This window comes from Balaenoptera ricei, chromosome 12 (assembly GCF_028023285.1).
Source record: "Balaenoptera ricei isolate mBalRic1 chromosome 12, mBalRic1.hap2, whole genome shotgun sequence".
NCBI classification, from domain to species: Eukaryota; Metazoa; Chordata; class Mammalia; order Artiodactyla; family Balaenopteridae; genus Balaenoptera; species Balaenoptera ricei.
The window spans coordinates 48,500,905-48,527,950 of NC_082650.1; the positions used below are offsets into that span (position 1 = coordinate 48,500,905).

The 27,046-nt window shown below is 38.9% G+C and overlaps 1 protein-coding gene across 7 annotated transcripts in view; it reads left to right on the forward strand.

Annotated features, from left to right (window-relative positions):
* Positions 1-27,046, forward strand: part of LAMA4 (laminin subunit alpha 4) — a 147,798-nt gene that overhangs the window by 93,610 nt on the left and 27,142 nt on the right. For all 7 annotated transcript variants that reach the window (XM_059941382.1, XM_059941381.1, XM_059941380.1 and 4 more), the window contains 11 exons: positions 6,110-6,258; positions 9,445-9,586; positions 10,194-10,290; positions 14,899-15,015; positions 16,606-16,785; positions 19,154-19,293; positions 21,517-21,693; positions 22,364-22,509; positions 22,936-23,098; positions 23,978-24,111; positions 24,577-24,748. In XM_059941382.1, the coding sequence (XP_059797365.1) occupies positions 6,110-6,258; positions 9,445-9,586; positions 10,194-10,290; positions 14,899-15,015; positions 16,606-16,785; positions 19,154-19,293; positions 21,517-21,693; positions 22,364-22,509; positions 22,936-23,098; positions 23,978-24,111; positions 24,577-24,748 (1,617 nt within the window). The remainder of the gene's footprint in view (positions 1-6,109; positions 6,259-9,444; positions 9,587-10,193; positions 10,291-14,898; positions 15,016-16,605; positions 16,786-19,153; positions 19,294-21,516; positions 21,694-22,363; positions 22,510-22,935; positions 23,099-23,977; positions 24,112-24,576; positions 24,749-27,046) is intronic.

The following is a 27,046-nucleotide window of genomic DNA, read 5'->3' on the forward strand; positions in this document are numbered from 1 at the left end:
TGCTGTCTGCCCTCTGGTGGATGAGGCTATCTAAGAGGCTTGTGTAAGTTTCCTGATGGGAGGGACTGGTGGTGGGTAGAGCTGACTGTTGCTCTGGTGGGCAGAGCTCAGTAAAACTTTAATCTTCTTGACTGTTGATGGGTGGGGCTGGGTTCCCTCCCTGTTGGTTGTTTGGCCTGAGACAACCCACCACTGGAGCCTACCTAGGCTCTTTGATGGGGTTAATGACAGACTCTGGGAGGGCTCACGCCAAGGAGTACTTCCCAGAACCTCTGCTGCCAGTGTCCTTGTCCCCACGGTGAGCCACAGCCACCCCCCACCTCTGCAGGCGACCCTCCAACACTAGCAGGTAGGTCTGGTTCAGTCTCCCCTGAGTCACTGCTCCTTCCCCTGGGTCCCGATGTGCACACTACTTTGTGTGTGCCCTCCAAGAGTGGAGTCTCTGTTTCCCCCAGTCCTGTCAAAGTCCTGCAATCAAATCCCACTAGCCTTCAAAGTCTGATTCTCTAGGAATTCCTCCTCCCGTTGCCAGACCCCCAGGTTGGGAAGCCTGACATGGGGCTCAGAACCTTCACTCCAGTGGGTGGACTTCTGTGGTATAAGTGTTCTCCAGTCTGTGAGTCACCCACCCAGTGGTTATGGGATTTGATTTTACTCTGACTGCGCCCCTCCTACCATCTCATTGTGGCTTCTCCTTTGTCTTTGGATGTGGGGTATTTTTTTTGGTGAGTTCCAGTGTCTTCCTGTCAATGATTGTCCAGCAGCTAGTTGTGATTCTGGTGTTCTCACAAGAGGGAGTGAGAGCACATCCTTCTACTCCACCGTCTTGGTTCCTCTCCCACAAAAGTACTCCTAGCTCATTTTTATTACCTTTAAAAGGATATTATTTTAAAGTCATCTGATCACCATCTCATGCTTTGACTATTTTAGCTTCCTCTCCATCCCTGTCTTCCTCTCCATCCCTACTCCCACCACTATCCTTGGTGACATCAAACTCCAGATGGATGAGTCCACCAGCTCTCAGACCTCCGGTTCCTTGAACTTTTCCTGTCCAACAAGCTTTTCCTCCCATCCACCTCTGTAATCCCTAGTATGACCAGACCCAGATCTTGTCATCACTAAGAGTACCTCTCCCAAATCCCAATATCAAGCACCTCCATCCCAGTATCAAGCACCTCCCTCCCTGAGCACCACCTCTTATCTCACTTACTCTAGAAGGCACACTCCACCAATTCTCTAGCCACGCCAAAACCTCCTCCATTTCATTTGCCCTTCCTTCCTTAAGGAGCTAAAATTATCAGTATAATCATTCTTTGCAAACACCCTTTACTTCCATACCTACCTTTTCCCCTATTGTACTCACCTGAGAATTCTAATCCCTTAACCCTGTAAACCCAAATACCCTCAGCATCGTGGCCACACCAGAGAAGCCAGTATGACTGGTGGGAAACCCACCTCCCCTTCTGTCAGTCTGGCTGGTGAATTTGCTTCATGCTTCGCTGAAAATTAGGAACAAAGAGAGGATAATTCCCCTCATCTTCCCTCCCCAAAGCTACCAGTCTACCTGCATGTGTATCTACACTTCTACCTTCCTTCCTATTATAGTTAGTGAAACGTCCCTTCTCCTGCCAAAGTTTAATCCCTCCACCTATGCTCTGAATCCCATCCTTCCTCTGCTCAAAAACATGGTTGCTGGGTTTCACTCCCAAACTGTGCCCTCTCTCTTCTGTTTTGCCCAATTCTTACTCTTTACTGAATCATTACTGCCAACATAGAAACATACTCTAGTGTCTCCTATCTTTTAAAAATTAAAAAGAAGAAAAGCCCTGCTCACATCCCCTCTAATCTCTGCCCCATTACTCTGCTTCACAGCAAAACATCTCAAGAGTCATTTACAGTTGCTGTTTCCTCCTTCCAGCCACCCACTGTCTACTGTACTCAACCCACTCCAAATGGGATTCCATGTCCCTTCACTGAGACTATTTTTGTCCAGGTCATTAGCGACCTCAACATAGCCAAAACCATGGTTGTCTCTCTCTCCTCAGCTTTGTTAGCCCTGCCACTAATTACCCTTCTCTCTATTTTTAAACACTTGGAGCTCCTGTCCTGGGTTCTCCAGTACCCCACTCATCTGATTCTTCTCCTTCCTCCATGGCCATTTCTTCTCAGCCAACTTTGCTAGCTTCGCTTCTGCGTGTCCACTATGTGGTAAATATTTTAGGCTCTGCAGGCCACATAAAACTGCTCTCCCTTATTCTTCTTTGTTTGGTTTGGTTTTATGTTTTTTAGAACTCTTTAAAAATGTAAAAAATATTCCTAGTGGGGAGCTATATAAAAATAGGCCTCAGGCCACACTTGGCCCTGGGCCATGTTGGTCCCTGCTCTGGATAATGAATGGTTCAGTGCTCAGTCCTGGGCCCTTTTTTCTACTTATACTCTCTCCCTAGTTGGTCGCAATGAATCCCATGACTTTAAAGAACAATTAGATGCATATGGTTCCACAATGTGTACCTCTAGCTCTGAGACCTCCACTGAGTTCCAAGCTTCTATATCCAAATGCTTACTTGACATTTTCAAGTAAGAACTCAGCGTGGTATGTAGCTAAATCACAATTTCATCTACCACTTAGATGTGTGATAGGCATATCAAACTTAACATATTCTGAATAACACCCTCTTCCCTAGTTTCACCTAGCTCAGTAACTGGCACAATCCAATTGCTCAAATCAAAATTCTGGAGTCCTTCTTGATTTCTCCTTTCCCCTCACTCCCATTTCAACAAGACCTGTTGGCCCTACCTCCAAACCGAATCCTGATTTCTGACCACTACCCTCTTCTCTGCTGCTACTCTTGAATATGAGTCCAAGTCTCCTCATCTCCAGCATGGACTTCTGAAAGAGCCTCCTACTGATTCATTTGCCTCCACACCTGCCCCTCAAGATCCATTCTCTATGCAGCAGCAGAACAATCCTTTAAAAACATAATCAGATAACATTATTTATCCCACACAAAACCTCCACTGATACTTAAAGTAAGAAACAAACTCATGCTACATGGCCCATGAGGCCCTAAGTGACCTTACTGTGGCCCACCTCTCTGACCTCATACCTACTCTCTCCCTCCTCACTACACTTCAGCCCACTCCTGTTCATACAGTCCAACTCCTCCCTGTTTTTCAAACACACCATACTTTTTCTTGCCTCAGGACTTTTGCACCTGCTATCCCCAGATCTTCAAATGTCTAGTGTCCTTGTGAACATTCAGTCCAAGTCGTTCTCTTGCCCTCGATCACTCTCTAACCCATCGTACCTGTTATCTTTTATTCAAAATATTTTTTATTCTCTGAAATTAGCTTGTTCACTTATTTAACAACTTGTTTTATTTATTACTGTATATTCCTGCTAGATTGTAAATTCCTTGAGAGTAGAGACTGTGTTCATAGCTATGCGTTCTATCTCCTGAAAGAGTACCTGGCACATAGTGGGTACACAATGAATATTTGTTGAGCAAATTAATGAGTAAAGGTAGAATATCCATGGTATTTTTTCTGCTTATACAACTAAAAACTTTTTTTTCGAAGTATTGTTCCCCAGATGACCAACCAAATGGACTACAGCCTTAATACTGTCTCCATAGACATAAACCCTATGTGCTAGGAACTATGCTACATTCTGGGAGTATAAAAATAAATTAAACATAGTCCCTGCCTTCTAAGATTATATAATCTGGTGGGTGGATAATAATGTAAAATCATTACAGTCGTGTGGCACGTGAATAATTGAAATATGTGGCAATACAGCTCACCCTAGAGAGGTTAGAGATGGCTTCATAAAGGAAGTGATATCTGAGCTGAATTTGGAAGGATGAGTAGAACTTTTCCAGGTGGATCAGACAGAAAACAAAGAGAAGTTATTCCAGACAGAGAAAATATGTGAAAAGGCACAGGTGCCAGAAAAAATTACGGAGCATGAAAACAACAATCAGTGAAGTTTGGACCATGGGATGTGGTTGGGTGGGAAGTGGTGAGAAATGATGAAATTGGTAAGAGGAGGAGTCAGTTGCTGAAGCCTCGCTTAGGAATTGGATTTGTTCATGCAAAGCAAGTGGCTGATTTTCAGAAGGGAAATAATATGATCAGATTTGCTTAATAGAAAGTTCACCATTCCTGCAAGGTGGTGGAGAATGGATCAGAAGACTAAAAGGCTGGGTTCAGAGAAAGGAGTTAGATCGCTCAGACAGGAAAGGACTGAGTCTAGACCCTAGGAACACCAGATTTGAAAGTCTTCTGCCTGGCCAGAGAAATAGGAGACCAGGAGAGAGCAGCATCACAGAAACTGGGGAAAACAAGGGTTTTAAGGCAGAGACTGTGACCAACACTGTCACAAACCAGAGCCAGACCCAGTAAATACAGGAAAGTGTCTAATGGACCTGGCAGTATGGGGTCTGACATTGGGAACCTTGGGGCAAGAACCATTTCTGTGGTGAGCACTTCATCAACACAAGAGAAGAAGCTGCAGTGCAGTGGAAGCTAGAGTCAAGTAATTGTTTGTTTGTTTTCTAGTAGGAACTTAAGCATATTTATATCTGAGAAGAGCCAATAGCTAGGGAGCAAGAAAACAGAAAACGGGCACTGAGAAAATAGGGGAGCATGCCTTGTACAGAAAAGGAACACTTTTCATCTTAAAATATGAGGAAGATGTAGCTATAAGTAAGTGTATAGGGTTGGCTGGGGAGGGAGCTGGGGGGTGGTAGCAAAGAGTTGGGGAAACTCCTGGTTGTCGGTGTTGGAGGCTCTTAGAGGCTATCAAAAAATGGTACGCCTTTCAGCACCCGAGTTCTAAACAAGTTGAAAAATAAACAGTAAATATTACGACCAAGAATATCACCTTTATTTCAGCTAAATTGAGGGTGTGGCTTCTTAAGAGATCTCTTAGCCAAGTGGGATTGCTGATACTCAATCCCAGAATTAGGCAGGTCTGCCCACCGAGACCGAGACCGGCAACACCGCAGGGTTCCTGGGGCGGGGAGGGGCTTCTGCCCAGGACAGCTTTTGCTGTGTGCAGGAGCACAGGGAAGCTCAGCTTTCTGCTAGCTGCTTGCTCCCAAGAGCAGAAGGGTGGAGCTGCTCAGGCTCTGTATAGTCATCCCCTAAATTGACCAAGCAAATAAACCACTCCTCCTCGCAGGGCAGAATACGGAAAAGGTGAAAAGGTCTGTAGTTCCACTAATTGAGCTGCCTTCATAGGGAAGGAACATCGCATTGGGAGCTGGAAAAAAGTGTTCCCACTAACAGTTAGCTTATGTCTTCTAAATAAAAAAGAAAATAAAGTGACCTGATGAGAATCGGAAAGGGGTGGGAGAAGGAATTATTATTGGCTTTGGAATGGTGACAGTGTTTAGAGTCACTGTGTGAGTGACTGGGAGAGCGAATTCTTTTCAGCGTTGAGGGCCCAGCCAAGGCTGAAAGTCATAAATTTGCAGCAGCATCCCGTGCGGGTCTTTAGCTAAGAACATAGGTCTACAGTTGAATTGAAAATTAAGAGAGGTCATGTTACAAGGTGAGTGTCAGGGAGAGTAGTCAGCAAAAGAAATGCAGCTGAGAGGTCAGATAAGATGAGAACTGAATGATACCCATTAGGTTTAGTAACTCAGAAATCATTAAGTGAATTTCTATGTTGGTGGAGTATTGAGGTAAAAACCAGACTGGAATAGGTCAAAAGCGTGAATTTAAAGATGATGAGATAGAGATAGCATGCAGAAACACTTTTTTTTGGGGGGGGGGGGGAAGGTGTCTATTTTTCTATGAAAGGAATAAAAAAGTAGGGTAATAACATTAGGGAGAAGTGTAGACAATGGAGGGTTTCTGTTTAGTTTTCTTTTCGGATGAGAGATGGCAGAGCATGTCTGAATGCTAGGGAAGCAATCAGTAGAGAAGGAGTTGAAGATGCAAGTAGATAAATATCTATGTATAACCTTTTAGACTCTTGTAGATCTGTCCTGAAACTTACTGAACTTCATAGTAAGGAGGAATAGAGATTATCTTTGGTGCTCCGTGGGAAAAATATTTTAAGTCCCTCTAAATTCAATTCTTTTTTAAATATTTTCTTTAGAATGCATCAGGGATTTATGCTGAAATAGATGGAGCCAAAAATGAACTACAAAGAAAACTATCCAACCTAAGCAACCTCAGTCATGATTTAGTTCAGGAGGCTGTTGACCATGCGCAGAACCTTCAACAAGAGGCTGATGAATTGAGCAGGTAATATCCTGGTTTTAGAAATGCAAACATCTTTATAGGCTGAGTAACTTATTTTTATTCAATTTCACATGACAGGGTTGCTGGGATACAGTGTTAGCAGTTTGGTTTTAGAGTTGGGTTTGCTTATTTTTTTTCTGTTTTTTGGTTGGCCAGTCTGAGAGCCAATTATTGTTTATTGCAGTTGCTTTGGGGAGACAGTTTTTCGATTTTAAAAAATCTGTCAGATTAGAGATCTGTGTTGTGGGAGGGGTAGTTCTGTTCCATATTATTGATAAGATAACCTAACACATTTTAGTTATAGGGACATAACTGCTGCCCAAAATAGTATCAAGTAAATCAGATCCCTCTGCAAGGTCTAATTCTGCCATCATCACCTATTTATTTCAGAGACAGCATTAGCTTTCCACACCCAAGTGTCTTAAGTAAAGCTGGTTGGAAGTTGGCAGTACGTGGGGCTTGTGGCAGGTACTCCAGCCACTCCACAGTGCCCAGCAGGAACTATTTGATTTCAACACCTGTTAAGAGAAAAATCAATTGATAATTTTCCTCGCAGTATCTAGAAGAGAGTCCTAAGCACTCAGTTAATGTTAATTGAAATGTACTAAAAGATTGGCATTGAATTCATGACCCTGAAAAAATAGGTAATAATGAGATCATTACAGAGAAAGATTGCAAGTCTGGCAATTAGAAACAAGGATCGTGAAGGTCATGAATAAAATAAGACCCAGTATTCACGTCTGTTCAAAACTTAAATCACCTTTCTTTCCTGATTGCCAAGGGCAGGGGTGGGAGTGGGGATGGAGAGATCATGGGTAAAACCTTGATGTGTGAGATGGTGTTGTATCCAGCTCAGTGTCATGCTCCCAGGAAATGTGCTTTTGATCAAGCCAATAAAATGGAACTTGGAGAAAATACTAGTTTTGGTAACAACTCTATTGGTAGATTATTATTTTTGAGATTAATTCTGTGGCTCTCTTCATTGTTCTTTTGTCATTTAGTAACTACATCCCATTGAATGGGATCCCAACACAGACCTTCTCAACCCTGCAGCAAACAGTGTTCTAGCTAGAACTTCTAAGGAAGTTACGCCATGCTTTACATGAAACATGATCAGAAATATCAATCACCCTGTAGTCCCTTTTTTATGTTTAGCATATTTCTGACTACATATATTCAGGAAAACATCCAAATTTATAGACGTCTTCCCTTCAAAATGTGACTATTCTTCAACATCTATCTGGTGTGCCCAGTGATTTACATGTTTTGCCTCAAACAGAGATAAACATAATTCATCAAGAAGCTTCCATTTCAAAAGCACATCTTTATTTTGTATCTTGATGTAGCACCTGTTTTGTGCCTAGTAATGAAAACAAAGTAATAAAGGCTTTTTGTTTCAAGCTCTTTGATATATCTGCTCACCACTCTAGCCAGCAAAATTTTTAAATATTAATAAATATTGGTAACATTTTATACCTTTTATCCCTTTCTTTTAAAACTTCCTCAGGTTTTACTCTCTGTGCCATTTCTGAGAACAGGGGGTTGTGGGGAGATTTAAGTAGCAGGCATTTGGATCAGTATTTCCTCTGCAGAGCAGGGCTGCGTTATGACCTTCATGGGCCATAAAAAATTTTTTTAATTATATGTCATTACTACATTAGTATAAAGGCTAATGTAATCATTATTGTTATCCTCATTTTTTTCTTCTGATTTTAAAAAAAGTTAACATGAAAGCGTCTTTGTGGGCCCCTGAATGGATGTCAGCCCTACTGCAGAGGAGCCAGAATGATGATGAACTCGGACAAAAAAGAAGAAAGTTGCCAAGGAAATACAGAGGAAGTTCCTCTGAGCCTAAGCCGGTGTACAGGGACTGAAACTGGTTGGAGGAGGCTGAGAAACAATTGGCTGAGCTCAATAGGTCAGGGTGGTGTGAAGAGAGGAGCCAGTGTAGGATCTGCAGTGTCATGTACTGCATCACAGAGAATCTTCTGAGAAGTTACTGATGAATAAAGTGATACTAGTCATCAATTTATGGAATTGGGAAAAAAGTATGGAACTGGTGGATTTAAGACTGAATAAAATTAAGACAAGGATTCAGGATGAGCTGCAGAAGAGGGGTCTGGAGTTTGTATTATAGAGGAAGAAGTGTTTGTCAATAATATGAATTATTGTGTGGATACACTTACAGTTTGAAATTTCCATTTAGGAAATGGTTTAGGTAAAATAAATCCTGAGATTTACTGGATGCCAGGCATGGAACCAAGCATTACACATATTTTATCCCTGTTAGACCTCATATGAATCCTCTGAGGCACATACTGTTATCAACCCCTATGTGAGGTGTCCAGTGCACCATGGTGTAAGTACATGTTAGAGGAACCTTACAGGGGCCAGAAGGGACAAAGGCAGAGGACGTGGTGTCAGGGCAGGGGTGGTTGTGAGATGAGGCTGTGCACTTAAGTGGGGGCAGCTGGGCCTCAGGAGTGAGACAGAGCTTAACCATGTTTGCCCTGGGCAAGCTATGCACCTTTCCTCAGAGCCTCAGCAACTTTTATGGAAAAAGGAATAACAATATCAACTTCATGGGTGTGGTAAGATTTAGAGACAAAATATATGGAATGGGGCTAGCCCAGTGTCTGCACGTGATGCTCAATATGTGTTATAACCTTGCTTAAAGAAAAATGTGATCTGTTATATAAAAGAAGGAAAAAAGATTGAATAGAGTGAAACCAACTAGTATTTAACACCAGCTGAGGTTATGCACCCTCTCCAAGGGCCTTAGTTTCTTTGCCAGGCAGGGAATAACAATGCTGATTCGGGTAAGCAGCAGGTGGGGATGATTGTGGGTTCATTCTTCTGCCTGACGCCACCACGTAAACAAACTCTTGAGTGAAGAGGTGCAGACGCTGTTTTTAAATCAGCATTTCGTTTCCCTGAGGCTACTACCAGGCAGGCAGTTGCCAAGGAGCCAAAACAAGGTGAAGCCTTGAGGGAACCAAAAGTAGAGGAATGCAAAGAAAATGTGCCCCTAGGAAAGGCAGCTCGGGAAAACCTTGCCCAGCCAGGTAACTTTAAATAACAGGAAGGAAGTACCTTTGGTCCCAGAAGTACTCCAATCAGGCCCTAAAAATGGCCCTATTTCCCAAGAAGGTAAGAAGGAGAAATAATGCCACGTTTGTTTATTAACAGGAATTTGCACAGTTCAGATGTGAATGGGCTGGTACAGAAGGCTTTGGACGCTTCAAATGTCTATGAAAATATTGCCAATTATGTTACTGAAGCCAACGAAACGGCAGAACAGGCTTTGAACATCACTGATCGAATATATGATGTGAGTATTCCCTTACTTTAACATTCATTTATATGTTGCCTTTTCCTGGCTTATGACTTTTCTGTTTCCTAATGTCATCTGTTGAGCTTCCAACGTAATACAAATGGCAGAAAGGGCAGGAGAACTAAGAAAAGACCATTTTATTTATGTTATGAATGTTTCAGTAATGCAGATTCTTCAAGGTGTGTCATACTCCAATCAGCAAATGCCAGTTTCTTTGACAGCTTTTTTAAACCAAAGTTCCTGAATAAAAAATATTTAAGACTAGTTCCTGCTGATAGAAAAGATACTTTATGCATACATTCAGATTTCCTCAACTCAAAAATTGTTTATTCAACAGCGTTTTCATGACAAGCACTTTGGTGGGCCCTTGGCCAAGCACTATTCCAAGTTCACTGAATTTTCCTCAAAAACCATTTATCTTGAAAATGTCAAGGATATTATTTTCTCATGTTCACATTTGACCTTGATTTTGAGCTATGAAAATGAAGCTGTATGAATTTTGCTTGGTGTTTAGCAGATAAACTGTATCATTGAAATCCTAGAATGATGAAAAGTTGATTTCTTCTGCTGTCATTCTTACTCTCTCCATCCAATTTCCTTGTAGGCTGTGAGTGGGATTGATACGCAAATCATTTACCATAAAGATGAGAGTGAGAACCTCCTCAATCAAGCCAGAGAGCTGCAAGCAAGGGCAAATTCTAGTAAATATCTTCTCTTTCCTGTCTTCCTTCTGATTTATAGCTGCTTCCCTCCTTTCACACAGTGTTTCTGCATATAAACAGAGGTTTCAAAATGCTAGGATTAAAGAATAAATTATATTTCATCTGAATAATAAAAAAGCAGGTATTAGATATTTTCAAATAAATTGTGGTTTAAAAAAATTCCATGTAGTAAAATTACATGGAAACATATAGTTATCCAACATATAGTGGATATTCTTGCTAATCAAAAAGGCTAATTAATAGAAACTTACTATAAATACCAATTTTCAAGGAGATAGTACCATAAAATACACTTTAACACTAAAATTATATTGCACATAATGTAACCTTCCTTGAACAATTCAGAAGGCCCTTTAAAGTTTTACCATGAAAGGATGGGTCAGCACTGTGAGAGTCAGGAGGACAGGCTACCACAAAGCCATCTGGTGTTTTGCACTTTCTTGTAGTTTGTGTTATACAAGTTTGCTGTATTTAGGACAAGCCTAATGACCATATGGAAAAAAGCACTTCCAAAGGCTGGTGTCTGCACCTGCTAAATCAAGCACATCTCAGAGTGGGAGAGGGAGGAAAAAATAAAAGTGAAATCATTTCAGTTAGTTTTGAATCTTATGAGTTACTCTTGAAAACAATCAAACTAAGAATTTTACTAAACCTTACTCATCTCTGAGGTAATGAGCTCATTCCTAAGGATTTTCGAGCATTGACTAATGAGGTTGGAAATCCATTATCTAGCTAACTTCTACCACCTAAAAACAAAGACCAAGTTTGAAACTGAAAATTTCATGTGATTTTATCAAAGCAATTAACCTGAAGTCTAACTGTACATTTTCTCTCTTTTTTAAATGTAGAGCCATTATATAGAGAAAATAAATGCATTTGTTTTTCATATGCAGACTATTTAACTATTTAATTACCGTAAAGCAGCTACTATCTGGGTAAACAGACAATAAAAATGCTCTTTCTTCATTCTAATTAATTCATTATACAAGTTTAGTCTTAAACATGCTCTTTAGAAAAGAATTAGAATGTTAGCAGTAAAGAATTAGAATACTTATAGTAAGATATTTTTGGATAAATGTTGTCATATGTATGTATTGCTTTTGTTTGTGAAGACCAGAGTATGTGGGTCTTCACGATGCAGTGACTTAAATATTTTATTCTCCTTGATAATTTGCAAGGTATTTTCTCAATCCTGTCATTATTGAGTTGTTGAACCTCATGAAAGCAATTTTTCTATTCTGATAATGCTATCTCTTCAAAGTTCCATATTTTATGTGTAGATAAATCTCTCTGCGTTGGTCTCTTTGAATATTTTGCAGGTCTGGCCACCTATTTCATGATCTTGTTTGGTTAAATCCCTTCATATGTTTATTTGCCAAAGGGACACTGATGGGGAGTTAGGACTGTGTGGATCAGAACTTGCCTCCCTTTAGGAAATATGCATGTTTGTAATATAAATTCAGATGTTCAAATTGAACCATATTTCATCTATTGAGTTACATTGTAATTTCATATTACTGTTAATTCATTTCCAAATGAATTTCAATGATCAGTAATCTTTATTTACCAGATTTCCTTTTTTTCATTATCTACATCAAATAGCCATCTGTAATAAACTCAGGAAGCTGCTGTCTTTTAAAATCTTCTACTGAATTAATTTGTAAAATGAAAAATGTCTATATAAGACAGTGGGTTCCAAATAGGACAGAGGTTTTTTTTTTGTTTTTTAATAATTTTTTTTTTTTTTTTTTTTTTTGCTGTGTTGGGTCTTCGTTTCTGTGCGAGGGCTTTCTGTAGTTACAGCGAGCAGGGGCCACTCTTCATCGCGGTGCACGGGCCTCTCACTGTCGCGGCCTCTCTTGTTGCGGAGCACAGGCTCCAGACGCGCAGGCTCAGTAGTTGTGGCTCACGGGCCTAGTTGCTCCGCGGCATGTGGGATCTTCCCAGACCAGGGCTCGAACCCATGTCCCCTGCATTGGCAGGCAGACTCTCAACCACTGCGCCACCAGGGAAGCCCTAGGACAGACTTTTTATGAAGCATTTCTTCTTATAACCATCCAGCCCCAAATCGACTTTCTTTCTCCTATTTTATCAAAAACTCCATATATAGTTAAATATATTCTTTCTCAGTATATCAGCCAGTGTTTTTTGCAGTAACAAGACCCAAAAGGAAGAGCTGAATAGATTGCTTGCATCACAATATTCAAAAATTGAAACTAAAAGAGGGAGAGAGGGTTCAAAACAGCAACAAAGTATGTTTAAGACCCTCCTTGAATTCTGGGAAATTATTGGCACTACCCAGAGGAAACAAGAAAGAAGTGCTTGTACTTTGGTTACGTTGTACTTGGTACAAGTACATTGACAGAATCAACTAAGCATCACCCATATATGCCCATTATGTACATGTATGGGGAAAAGATAACTGAACAATAAACCAAGCACACCAAGACTGTATAATTGAAAAGAGACAGTACACCATGGGAGAGTATATATTTGCAAGCCCATTGGAGTAAAAGAAAAGAAGGGGAAGTGGAGAAATTATTTTTTTGTTTGTCAAGAAACACACATTTCCTGATGCTTTGGAAGTAAACAAAGCATGAAACAAGAATTCTTGGGAAAGTTGATCCTTCAGTTCAGGTGACAAGATATTACATCATGACTTGTTTAGATTTGTGCCAAGGTAGCCCCAGTTAGGGTCTATGCTACAAGTACATTTTCAAGAATAATTTTTTAAGAAAAAGACTAATTATCAAAACTGATGCAAGAATGAATAGAAAATCTGATAGAATTGTATGTACATACATGTGTATAATAAATCTAATCAGTAATTAAGCCCTCCCACAAAGAAATCTCAAGGCTCAGATGGCTCCACCAGTGAATTCTCCAAAACACTTAAAGAAGAAATAACACTATTAGTACATAAATTCTTCCAGAAAATAGAAAAGGAGGAAATACTCTCTTTTTTCTATGAAGCCAACAAAACTTAGATATCAAAACCTAAGGATGTTATAAACAAGGAAAAATATAAGCCAAATTCTCTCTTAAACAGAGATGTGAAACTCCTAATCAGGATATTAGCCAATCAAATCTAGCATACATAGAAATGGTAATACATGACCAAGTTAGGTTTATTCCAGGATTTCAATGATATTTTAACATTTAAAACATCAGTAGCAATTCACCACATTTACAGAACATAGGAGAACATTCATATGCTTATCTCACTACATGCAGGAAGATCATTTAACAAAACTCGCTACCCACTCATGTTTTTAAAAAACTCATAGCAAACTAGGAATAGAAGGAAACTTCCATAATCTAATAAAGAATAATAAAATAATATTCAACAAACCGATATTCATACTGAAATATTGAAAGCTTTTCCATTAAGATTGGAAATAAAACAAGGATTCCCCACATTATCAATTCAATGTGTAAATATCCAGTTTAATTTTATGTAAAACAATTAGAAATTAACTTTTTTAAAAATAACACCATTTGCAATAACATAAATTACCTAGGAATAAATCTGATGAAAGATGCTAAGATCTTTACACATAAAACTATAATACGCTACTGAAGAAATTAAAAGATGATCTAAATAAATGGAGATCAAAATGAGAATTTAGATCTAGGGAAGAATAAATAAAAACTGTTCATTAAGTGGAAGACTTGAATTTGTAAAAATAACAGTTTCTGCCAAAATTTATAGATTCAATATAATCTCAATCAAAGTACCAGAACTGTATATACGTATACAGGATGCTTTTAGAATTTCTTTGGAAATGGGGGTGGATGGGGGTAGGCAAGAATAGCCAGCACAGTCTTGAAGAATTAAAAAAAAAAAAATACTGGAAGACTTAAACTACCCAATATCAAGACTTACAACTGTATAAAAATTAAGACAGAGATACAAAAAGATATAAAAAATTACAATACTCTATCATTTCTTTTGAATAAAGCTTAAAAATAGATACAACTAACGTACGGAAATAGGATTCAGAATAGTGGTCACCTTTGGGTAATCATGGAGGTCCCAGGAAACCGTAACGGGCTAATAATGCTTTTAAAAATGCTTTTCTTGACCTGGGCGCTGGTTATATTTTGTGTTCAGTTTGTGAAAACTCATCAAGCTGTACACTTATAATTGTGTACCCTTTTCTAGATGTGTGTTGTGTATCAATTAAAATTTATTAAAACAATCAAGAAAAATAACTATTCTTATCTAACCAGTTATCACCATAAGTATAGATAGATCTTTTCAGCTCTTTATCAGTCGTGCTGCTCATGGTTTTTAGTCACAGCAGTGCTATATTTTTCAATCAAAAAAGTTAGCCATTATCTGTACATCCGTATGAGTTACTTTATGACATCCTAAATCACTCCCAAGCAGTGTTACAAGTTTTCTGCAATCCTTTACCTCTGAGTTGAAATGCCGCTTTCCAGAATTGGTGTTCTATGTTTATATCATATTCAGAATATTGCAGATGACTTAGTGGTACAAACCAGAATTTTCCTTGTTGCAATGGAGATTTCTTTCCTGGCATCTTTGCCCTACTTGTACTTTTTTTGGCTTCTTCTCCACAGGCAATGACGAGGCAGTGGCTGACACCAGTAGGCGCGTGGGTGGAGCCCTAGCAAGGAAGAGTGCCCTCAAAAACAGATTAAATGATGCCATTAAGAGACTACAAGCCACAGAGAGAGGTGAGGATCTCAGGGAGAACTTAAGGCTCATCTGTTTGTTCACTAGTGTTAAGGTAAACCTTTGAGGAAAGAGTAGGTGATTCTTTGCTTTTTAATCTTTTTATAAATATTGCTTTCTGATGACAAAAGAAACTATGTTTATCTCACTCACGCACGCACACACATACACACAAAAGTCCTGGAAAATAATAAAAGCTGTAGTCACATCACCTAGGGGTGACAATTAAATTTGAGAGCATTTTCCTCCAATCTTGTGTGTATGTGTGTGCGTGCACACATGCATGTCAATGAGATCATGATGTTTATACTATTTGGTAACCTACTTTCTTGTGAACATCCTTTTTCATTAACAGATATACCCTAATTTGGTTATTGGGTTTTTTTGGCCCCAGCAGTAAACAGCTGCTCTCTGTTAACATGCCATGTCGTTCTTATGGTGCAAGCAGGGAGACCACTGAGCCAGAGAGAAAAACAAGAGCACTCATGCTGCCTAATCTGGAACTACAGTGGTATCTTAGAAAGATGTGATTGGGCGCATTAAGTGCCTTTCCCGGCATAGTGAAAGTTAACACATTGCTGCTGGATGTGGTGTTTCACTACACAGAGCAAATTCAGCTACAGAACTACAGGATGCCAAAGCCCTGGCCAGAAGGGTGTCATCAGCATCACCAGAGCTACCACATGCTAAGCACTGGGCTGTGTTTTACAAACATTATCTCATGTGGGAAAGTATTGCTGTTGCCTTTAGGCTGATGTGAACCCTGAAGCTTGTCAAGGTTGGGGAACTTGCTCCAAAAGGCACAGCAACAAAAAGAAGCAGACCCAGGATTCAAAGCTACATCCATCAGAGTTCAGAGCATGAGGGGTTAAGTTAAATGTTTCTCCAGTTAAAAATAATTAAAGCTACAACCTCACCTGAGTGATTTTTAATGGTTTTTATTACAGAAATAATACATGACCATTATAGAAAAATTAGAAAATATAAACAAGAAAAGAGAAAGAAGAGAAATCTTTTATAATCTCATTGCCCAAGAAAAAACCATTTTCTTGTAAACTTATATTGTTTTTATTTTAAATATATAACTTAAAAAAAATTTCACTATAGATCTCTTTTGAAACTTGCTTTTCTTATTCAAAAATACCTTTCCTTATCAATTTACTTCTGTACTAGAGCATCATTTTTATGGCAGAAGGTGTCCCACAAAGAAGAAAGTGATATTTACAATGAATTTCAGACATAAGCATTTTATGAGTTAGTATCTCATATGCATTTTCTATAGCTTCCTCACCAGGTCTCTAACCTGAAGAAATGCTACTCTTTTTTTAAAATTTCCCTTTAATTTGGAAATGTTTTAAATGAACAACATGATTTTAATGAGACTTTAGGGTCTTTCAAGCTCACTTGTTAATACTATTTGCAATATTCTAGTGCACCTGACTTACACCATAATTAACAGTTATTTAAAGATCTCGGTTTGGCTGAAAAGCCTGAATTTGAGGTCTCTCATCCCAGTGATGAAATGGATATTCATGACCCCATCAAATGTCCTACTTCTTTGCAAAGTAAATGTCCTTGTGCTCTGTGTGAAGGTGACGCTCAGCAGCGCCTGGGTCAGTCCAAGCTGATCACCGCGGAAGCTAACAAGACCACAATGGAAGTCCAGCAGGCCGCCGCCCCGATGGCTAACAATCTAACCAACTGGTCACAGAATCTTCAACATTTTGACTCATCTGCTTACAACACTGCAGTGGACTCTGCCAGAGACGCAGGTATCACTTAGTAACTTCACAATTTGCATCCAATTGAGGAACTGGCCATTAAACCCTACACATCTTTTGTTAAGAAGCAATTTTTTTCATTCAGGTTTTAGATTGGAATATTGTAGAAGTTAGCTTAGAAAAGGATAAAAACTTTTGCTCAGTTCATCTGTCAATATATATGTATGTGTGTGGACATAGGAAATATATGTATTTCCCATAAATAAACACCAGACAGACTGGTTGAGTCAATTTTTTTCTAGGTGAAATAATGGTAGCACTTGTTTTTATCAATGTAAGATTGATTCTTTGGGGAAGAAGGGCAATCACCTGTTAGAATAAATATGTTAACAAAGTATTGGTTTGCTTTTAGGAAAAAAATTTACTAAACAGCACTGCTGTTACTAAACATCATTGCTTTTTCCTTACCTGAGTAAAGCAGGTTATTACCAACGAGTACTGAATATGGCCAAATATAACTTAAGTTTCCCATTAAGAAGTAAAGTCTGTTGGCCAACTTGAATATAAATATATAGTAATGAAGATGAAATATGTTGATATCTATCTAATTAATTTAGTTATACATAGATATTAAAATCACATATTACTTGAGAATTTTTTTCCAGTCTCATATTTTTATTCCATCTTTTCGTAGCTCCTAAATATCAATGTCTTTGTCATGATTAGAACTTCCAGTTCTCCAGAATGGTTTTGCAGACCGTATTCCCTTCACTTCCATCTGGATTAAGAACCAACTTTTAAAATCCACGTATGGATTTGTCCATCGCTAGAAATTTTATCCCAGGGCACAATATCCATTCCTGTAACAGGAAGATAGCTCTTTTATACTCATCTTTTAAGTATATATTCATGAGCCCTTCGTGTAACCACTCAATTTCTTTTGAAACTTAATCTTTAAAAAATTTGCCTACATGATATCCAATATTTACATTTGTAAAGATATTGCCTCAGGAATATTTACTAAATCGGTGTTAATTTTTTTTCCTCCTTGTGCAGTACCATCAGTGATTCCAGTAACCATCTAGAACTAACACTAATTGTGTGCTTTCCTCAAATAGCATTTTGTGGTTCAAAACAAAGTAAATGAAAAAGCATACCATAATATGAGACTTCATAAAGACTCTAAAGTGGCTCCCTTTCTCTGAGAGAATTGAGGGTAGAGAAACCCTGTTTTGTACACATTTTCATAATCAACATTTAATGTAATGCTTTAAACATACTTTATTGCCTCTGATGTTGAAGACTATTATACTATAACAATAGCCATCTTATAGCATAGCCATTGTGGTCAGTGATCCAAATAACAAATGTTTACCGCTGTATTAACAAATACACTAAATGATAGTAGCTATTATTTACCTGATTTCGTTCCTTTTGCTGGCGAAGCACCTTGTTTCCTAAGTACAGAAAAGAGAAGTTTCCTAGGTCCTCACTGACATATTCTCCTGAATATGTTTGGCTCCAGTAAGAGGCTTGCTTGGTTTGGCTCCAGGAAGAGGCTTGCTTTTGTTCAGCTGCTAATGCTCAGTGACAATGCCCTACCCTTAGATAGGAGTTTGCCCAAAGATGTTTATTTTCAAGTCCAGTGGTTCTCAAACACTAGTGTGCGTCGGAATCACCTGAGCCCCACCTCCATGTTGCTGGTCTGGGGACCACACATGGAGAGCCAGTGCTCCAGTCCATGAAACTTTGGAGAAGGTTACGGCATTCTCTGTGTCTGGGGTTCTTTCATCAAGCTGTATCCTTATGATTTGTGCTCTTTTCTCTGTGTGTGTTATACATCCCCCCTCCCCACACAACAAAAAGTAACCTAAAAAGTCAGTAAGATCTGCTCCTACCATCACCTTTGTCTGGGACCATAAACCATGGCTGCCCCTCACCTTGGCACAACTGCCACTTTTCTGGATGCTCCCTTGTTTCTTCCATCTAGCTCTGCCTCTGCTGGGACCACTGCAGTGGCACTCTGATATCTGAACAGGCATTTTGGAAAACAAGATGCCACCTCCTTTTGCCCAGCATTCCTTTTGACCTGTTGTATCAGTTATATTAGAAATGCAAGCAGAACTTGTGCTATATAGTGAAATGAACATCTGCATATTTGTCATGGGACCTGCCCTTTAGAAGTGTACATTATATGTCAGCTTGCTCTGCATACAATTTATAGTTCAATATGTATTATCAATGTCACAAGATAGGATCTGATTATGCTTTGGGCTTAGCTACTAATTTTTCAGAATTGAAAATAATTTCTTATAGTTCTACCAGAAGTAACCATGTATTTGTTGTCTCTTCATCTCATTCCTGAAGTAGACTTAATACTGAGGTATCTACTCAAGTGATTAATTTTTATTAACTGCAGTTGGAAATCTGACAGAGGTTGTCCCTCAGCTCCTGGATCAGCTTCGCACGGTAGAGCAGAAGCGGCCTGCAAGCAACGTTTCTGCCAGTATCCAGAGGATCCGAGAGCTCATTGCTCAGACCAGAAGCGTTGCCAGCAAGGTAACCAGTGAAAGGAGTCGTCATCAGTCACTCGGTGATAATGATAGCGTGAGGCTGAGCTCAGGCTCCTTGGGCAGCTTCCAGAGCTGGAAACTTTGTACCGTATTATCCAACTTGGTAGTTCTCAGCTCTATCCGTTCATTAGAATCATGTGAGGAGCTTTGAAAACCAAACCAATTCCTGGTCCCAACCTCAAAGCAATACTCAATGTTCTCTAGAGGAAGGGCTCAGAACTCGTATTTTTTTGAAGCTCCTCAGTGATTCTAATGTGTAACCAAGATTAAGAAGCACGCATTTAACCTAGTCAACAAAGCTCGTAGAGCAAAAGGAATCAAGGAAAGCCAACCCCGCTAAAAGACTCAATTTTATTATTATTAGTAGTATTATTATTAGTAGTATTATTAGTATTATTAATTATCCTAACAGCTGTCTTTGTGCAATTACTATATGGAATAATCTTGCTCATCTACCTCTTCAAAGAATTCTCTAGTGCAACATAGATGATATGAAGCTTTTACTGACCTCTCTACAGGCTTAACACATAGCAGCTAAACTGAACAATTTCAACAAAGACCCCATCCTGAGATGCTATACAGAAGCAACACAACACCATAACTAGTGCCGGCATTGATGGGAAATATCCTGACACAGCAATTAACATTTTCAGTGTGGCAAAACGTGGCTTGTTCTTGGCCCCCTTTCTAATTTGTTTTTTATTAATTTATAGACCAGCATTATTTTTTACAACCAAATTATATGGTTTTATTTTTTCAATTGAGAGTCAGCCTGAACAGACTGTTGGTCCTAATTACTGACAGAATTAAGAACTGGAAATCAACTATTTTGTAATGAAGGAAATTATTATTGGTAAATATACCCAACTTTTAAATGATATATGATAATTGGTCCCACACCACAAATCACCTTTTTTAGATACCTTGAAGAACATTTCAAAAAAGATTTATTGTCAAGAAATGGCATTTCCAATACTAGGTTTCTGTGAATGCCTTCTGGTAGTTTTATTTCTATGGGGTAGAATTTGGGGGCCTTAATCACCTGAAATCATTTTCTGAAGAGAGTCTTGGCAATGCCTTTGGGGCCCACACAGCTCCCCAAAGGGAGATGCTTTCTATGCATATATACATCTTTTTCAAACTCTCAGTTTTTACAAAGGAACTTTAATCCCATACACTGCTTGATTGTTCATTAAGATTTATTGTCCTTTACTCAACTGGCAACATAGGACAGCTGCACTCTAGGCACTTGGAAATATAATCTTGAACTCACTGACCATCAGTATTAACCAAATTAATATTAGTCAATTATGTAATACATCTACTTATTCATAAATATTTGCATAAATGACATGAATATACACAGTCTATCTACTTATTAATACTCTGAAAATCACCTCAAATCAGACCAGTTCAGCACGTTATATTGGGCCTCTTAGAAATGTATTTACTAAATCCTGCTTTGTTGTGATGCCTTTCTAAGGATCATTATAAGAAACATCTTAATGAACTCATCACTACAGTTATTATAATGATAAAGCCAGGCACTGGAAAACACTTTATAGTTATCATCTTGTTTCATTCTCATAACAAATTTATTGTCTTCATTTTACAGATGAGGAAACTACAGGTTAAGTGATTTGCTCATGGTTCCATAGCTAGTAGGTGGCAGAGCCAGGTTTTAAGACCCCATCTAAGACTTCAAAGCTGGCCTCTAGACCCCTCCCAACTGTCCAGACATGGTCAAGGATATTGCTCACAGCCTCACCCCATGCTCCTCTTTTGAAGACCCTAGGGAAAAGGTCCTAGCTATGTTAGTACCCAAGATTAGTTATTATTCTCCTGATCAATTAGTTGTTAATTTTATGGGCCTTGTGAATTGTATAACTGACCAAGTATCCCTTCAAGCTGTTTAGTTCACCTTAACCAAATATGTAGTTCATTGTGGAATGCATATTTATCCTCATTCTTAGACCTACTTTGTCACCTTTTTGTTCTGCTTTCTTTCACCTCACTTTAAATTTAAACTATATTATCTTCCTTAAATCCTTTCTCCAACAAGTTGAGGACATAAGTAAACAAAGGCTTGGAGGTCATGGGTAAAGCTCAGAGACCTCATAAGGAATGAGGGAAGCCCATTGAGAACCATGGGAAAGCACTATGCCCATTTCTGCGGGGTACTTTTAATGGAGTAATTTTGTAACTCCAGATCCAAGTCTCCATGATGTTTGATGGTCAGTCGGCAGTCGAAGTGCATCCCAAAGCCAGAATGGATGACTTAAAGACCTTTACATCCCTGAGCCTGTACATGAAGCCTCCTCCTGTGAAGCAACCAGAGCTGGGTGGGACTGCAGATCAGTTCGTCCTATACCTCGGAAGCAAAAACGTAAGAGCATGTGGTTGTAAATGATGGAATAATGTTGAAAGGAAAGATAAGTGCTTTTTCTCTTGCCTTAAAACAAAGCTACCTGTGCAAATAAACAAAATTTCCATTCTAGCACCTCAAAAGGTATAGACCATTTTAAGGCCAAGACTAAAGTAGTGACTTTAGGAAAAGTAATTCCTTCTCTGTGTGGGATATTTCTGTGGTTTCTTCATACCGGCCTCACACTGCTAACTCTGAGGAGTCTGAATGCAGCATTTCAAAGACATCCAGAGTGCAGAGGCCTATTATGTTTCATGCTGAACCCTGCTTTGAAGGTGCATAGCAATCGGTATTGCCAGGCTGCATTATATCCCCTGATTAACCAAACAAGGTTAGCACACTCCTGGCAGCCATCAAATGTCCACAAGCCCGCAGTTGCTTGCCTTCCTGCCCAAGGTATATTTGGACAGGCATGGAGGGATCGAGGGGAGGGGCAGCACACTGATGCCACGGGGAGGCTGCAAAGGACGAGGCGCTGCCCAGTGTAACAGGCACTTTGGTAATAATTCAAGCCAGACATGCCTTATATACAGCCAAGCGTCTGGATTGCTAATTGTCCTTTAAAGAAATGAGAACGAAAGATGATATTCATTCATATGGATTTTATTTAAGAGACTTCTTGACATTTCAGGCCAAAAAAGAGTACATGGGTCTTGCAATCAAAAATGATAACCTGGTGTACGTTTATAATTTGGGAACTAAGGATGTCGAGATTCCCCTGGACTCCAAGCCTGTCAGTTCCTGGCCTGCTTACTTCAGCATTGTCAAGATTGAAAGGTAAAGTGAATCCGTGACACAGGGCTCATCTGCAAATTTCATAAAAAATCTATTGAATGCACTCACGCGCGCACACACACACACAGTCTTTCTGTGGATGTTGCTCCTCTTTCTTCCATTATTCCTGTATTCCTTCACAAATACCTTAGTGGGAAACAAAAAATTAGAAAGAATAGTCATCACTTCTAAAGAGCAATCTGATTATTAGATTTTTTTAATCTGGCCAATCCATGAATTGATTCCAAGATGGAATGTCTTTTTTCCCCTTCCCTTTGATTGTTGACATTCTATAAATGCTTATGAAAGTGACAAAATCAAATCACCAATCTGTGATGAAGGGACATTCACATTTTGACATTTAAAAAAAAAACATATTTTCTACAAATTATCTGGCTAATAAAGAGTGCAAATTCTTTATCTGAACAGGGTAGGAAAACACGGAAAGGTGTTTTTAACAGTCCCAAGTCTAAGTAGCACCGCAGAGGAAAAGTTTATTAAAAAGGGGGAATTTGCGGGAGATGACTCCTTGTTGGATCTGGATCCTGAGGACACTGTGTTTTATGTTGGTGGCGTGCCTTCAAACTTCAAGGTGAGCTATCCAGCTATACTTTGACTTATTGCAAATCTATAGTAATTGTTTTTAGAAGTCCATAAAGCCTACAGTGATTCGGGGCTTGGATGGAAACTTTAATATCTTAAAAAAAAGAGTTTAGCTCAGTGGGTGATCGAATTCTGAATTAGGATCTATAAATCTGCTGCTTAAATCTGGTCTGTGCTACCCGTATTTTCATAGTGTCAAATAATTTCAAGCTATATCTAACACTTGAATATCAATTTATTTCATTCTGATACATGCATATGTAATTAATTACCCCCACCTACTGCAGGAATGTCTGTACCTTGTGGGTTTATAGCTAGTCTTCAGGTTCACAGACGACAGTTTCAAAAACTCAGTTTTCTCAGCTAATATACAGGCATGAAATGAAATACCTAGGATGAGGGAGGGGTGGGGTCTAGGAGGGGAGATGAGACCTGTTGAAGGACACATACAGGAAAGGCCCAGGAAGACAGGGAGTTGATCTAGGATTTCAGTTGCAGAACTGTTACTCACTAGTGAGAGGCACATTATTGAACCGCTCTGAGAATTACTTTCCCTCTCTTTATGTGAGGACAGGAATACCTACCTCACAGAGCTGGTGTAAGGATTGACTTTGGTCATGAATCCACAGTCAGGTGTGTGACTGGCACATAGTATATGCTCAATAAACCCCACCCTCTCTAAGATATGGACAACTGAAAAATCATTGTTATTCTAAATGGTTTAGCATAGAATAGACACAAACTCAGGTCTAGAAAGATATTTCTATCAGTGGGAAGGTCCCCTTGACCTACTGTTGTCTCACTGCCTGATCTGTGTGGACTGGATGAGATGTGGTCATGGCACAGTTGACTTCACCTTGTTTCACAGCTCCCTGCCAGCTTAAACCTGCCTGGCTTCATTGGCTGCCTGGAATTGGCCACTTTGAACAACGATGTGATCAGCTTGTACAACTTTAAGCACATCTATAATATGGATCCCTCCAAATCAGTGCCCTGTGCCAGGTAAGAAAGTGTTAAGAGTACTAAAAAATTGATAGCCATGCAAGAGCTGCAGATGAGACAAGTGTGGGTAAATATTCAGGTTTTCAGTCTTTTCTTGGGGGAAACCAGTTTTGAAACTGCATAATAGTCATGCCTGCACACAACTTTTCAGTTCTTCTCTACCATAATGAGCATGCACTATTATTAAAAGTGTTAAACTACTTGTTTGCAGCTTTGGTTTCAGATTCCAGAGACTGGGGTCTCACTAGAACCTTCTGTTATCTTAGCATATAGGGTAGAGAAAAAAAAATCCATTACAAACAATTTGTTTAAATGCTTCTTTGTGTCTCCGATGCAGACATCAGGACTTCATTTAAATGCTATTAAGGCCCATGAAAAATGTCGTGAGAATGTGTTAAAAGGGTCTCACTTGAAAAGCATAACGGAAGCTGTCATATTCATATGATCCTTGTATTTTTATTTCAGAGATAAACTGGCCTTTACTCAGAGTCGGGCTGCCAGCTATTTCTTCGATGGTTCTAGTTATGCCGTGGTGAGGGATATCACGAGGCGAGGGAAATTCGGTCAGGTGACTCGCTTTGACATAGAAGTTAGAACACCAGCTGACAACGGCCTTGTGCTCCTGATGGTCAATGGAGTGAGTAAAAATAAAAATCCTACATCTTCTCACTTATTGCCTTTACTTTCTGCCATGCATGTTTCTAGGAACCTTCCCAGGTTGAGTGTGTCATGCCATCAAACTGAAGTTTTAGCTTAGAAAGCAAAATTGTGTTTTTTTCCTTCAGGGAAATGATGTCAGCAGTAAGTAAAAGCAGCCATGAGATGCATTTCCCTGCAGTACATTTTTGGATGTATATTAAATATAACCCCTTTAATAAACTAAGGGAACTTTAAGGAAAATCAGCACCAAGATCTAGGCGAGCATGTGTCTACAGAAATTTAGCACTGACTTTTTAAATCATATGCCCTAATCAGTTAAAAAGAAGTTTGTATGCTTAATATATATGTGTGTGTGTGTGTGTATATATATTTATATATATATACACACACACATATACATCTCTTTATTAATGATATACATATACTACATATGAATATAATATTCAAAACTAGGAAAAAGAGAATTTATATAAATACTGAATAAAAATAAATACAATTTTAAAATAAAGATGAAGTAAAATAAAATTAATTTTATTTTGCTAATGATACAAAAATTATTAATGGCAGTGTTAGTGAGAACAGTGTAATTAAACATGCTTAAGTATTTTTGAAAGTCTCATTAAACGCTTTGTGAGACAAGTTTTGTCCTGAGTCCAGCTTATTTCAGTACTAAGTTTTATTGGCTATCATAACTAGACAAGATACCTCATATAAATAAAAATGTAGGAAATATATGATTGGCTGTGCTTACTAAATCATGGTACGGTTATTCAGTCTCATTCACCAATTGGCAAAAGTTGTCTTTGAAATTCAGCTGGCACGTTTTCATCTTTCCTGATGTCAGTTCTTGCAAGGTATCATTTTGTAAACTTTAACAAAGGAATTCAAGACCATTAAAAATCTTCATTTGAAAGACTTTTGAACAGGTTAGAAATTTCTTTCCAGAAATGTTTTAATAGTGCAGATATGAGAGTTTTTATGGTAGTATACTTACATTCTTTTCATCAACAAATTTACTTACCAATAGAAAAAGTTCCATATGCATTTTTAAAAAACCATCTCCCCAGGGCTTCCCTGGTGGCACAGTGGTTAAGAATCTGCCTGCCAGTGCAGGGGACATGGGTTCAAGCCCTGGTCCGGCAAGATCCCACATGCCACGGAGCAGCTAAGCCCATGCATTACAACTACTGAGCCTGTGCTCTAGAGCCCACAAGCCACAACTACTGAGCCCGTGTGCCACAACTACTGAAGCCCGTGCACCTAGAGCCCGTACTCCACAACAAGAGAAGCCACCACAGAGTAGCCCCCGCTCGCCGCAACTAGAGAAAGCCCGCGTGCAGCAACCAAGACCCAACGCAGCCATAAATAAATAAATAAATAAATTTTTTTTAAAGAAACCCATCTCTCCAGAGTACAACTTTCTTCCCTGCCAAAATAGTTTCTCATCCATTGTTATAATGCCCCTACCTTGAAATTACAGATCAAGTATGTTTTTTTTAGTAGCTAGTAGGTCTTATACTACTAAGACGTTTGTCATCACAAATAAAGGTCAATAAATTTAGAATAATTCATTTTATAAGGAAAATGTGTAACCCTCTTGAAACTTAACAGCATTTTTAGTAATTACAGGAAATAATCTGTAAACATCTACGTGTCTCAAAATATTTTCACATCACTGTATGTCAGTAGAAAATTACTGTAAATATTCTATTATTAAGTGACCTCACTCATGAATCCATGTAACCAGGCACACATAAACGTCAATAATTGCAATAGGCTAAACACAAAGAAATGGGTGGGGGGGCCATGGCCCGCCTTCAAGTGTGGAACTTCATTCTCAAAGCCTCACATACTGTGTGAATCTAAATCCCGTGAAAATTCATCCAAAGGACAAAATGAAGGCCCAGAGTCAATCCACGTATTAAGTATTAAAAGTTAGCTTCTTTCTCTATTTTAGAGTTTTAAAATGAGTATAAATAGAAGCTGAAATATTTTCTTTCTATCCCTCAGTGGATTTTGTTCCACATTCTCAAGAGTATATAAATTGTGTCTGAAAGATCACTTTCTGTGAAATACGGACTTTCCATAATACTTTATTTTTCAAATCCATTGAATTCTTTTTTTTTTGATGTGGACCATTTTTTTTTTTCAGTCTTTATTCAATTTGTTACAGTATTGCTTCTGTTTTTATGTTTTGGTTTTTTGGCTGAGAGGCATGTGGGATCTTATCTCCCCGACCAGGTATCAAACCCGCACCTCCTGCATTGGAAGTGCA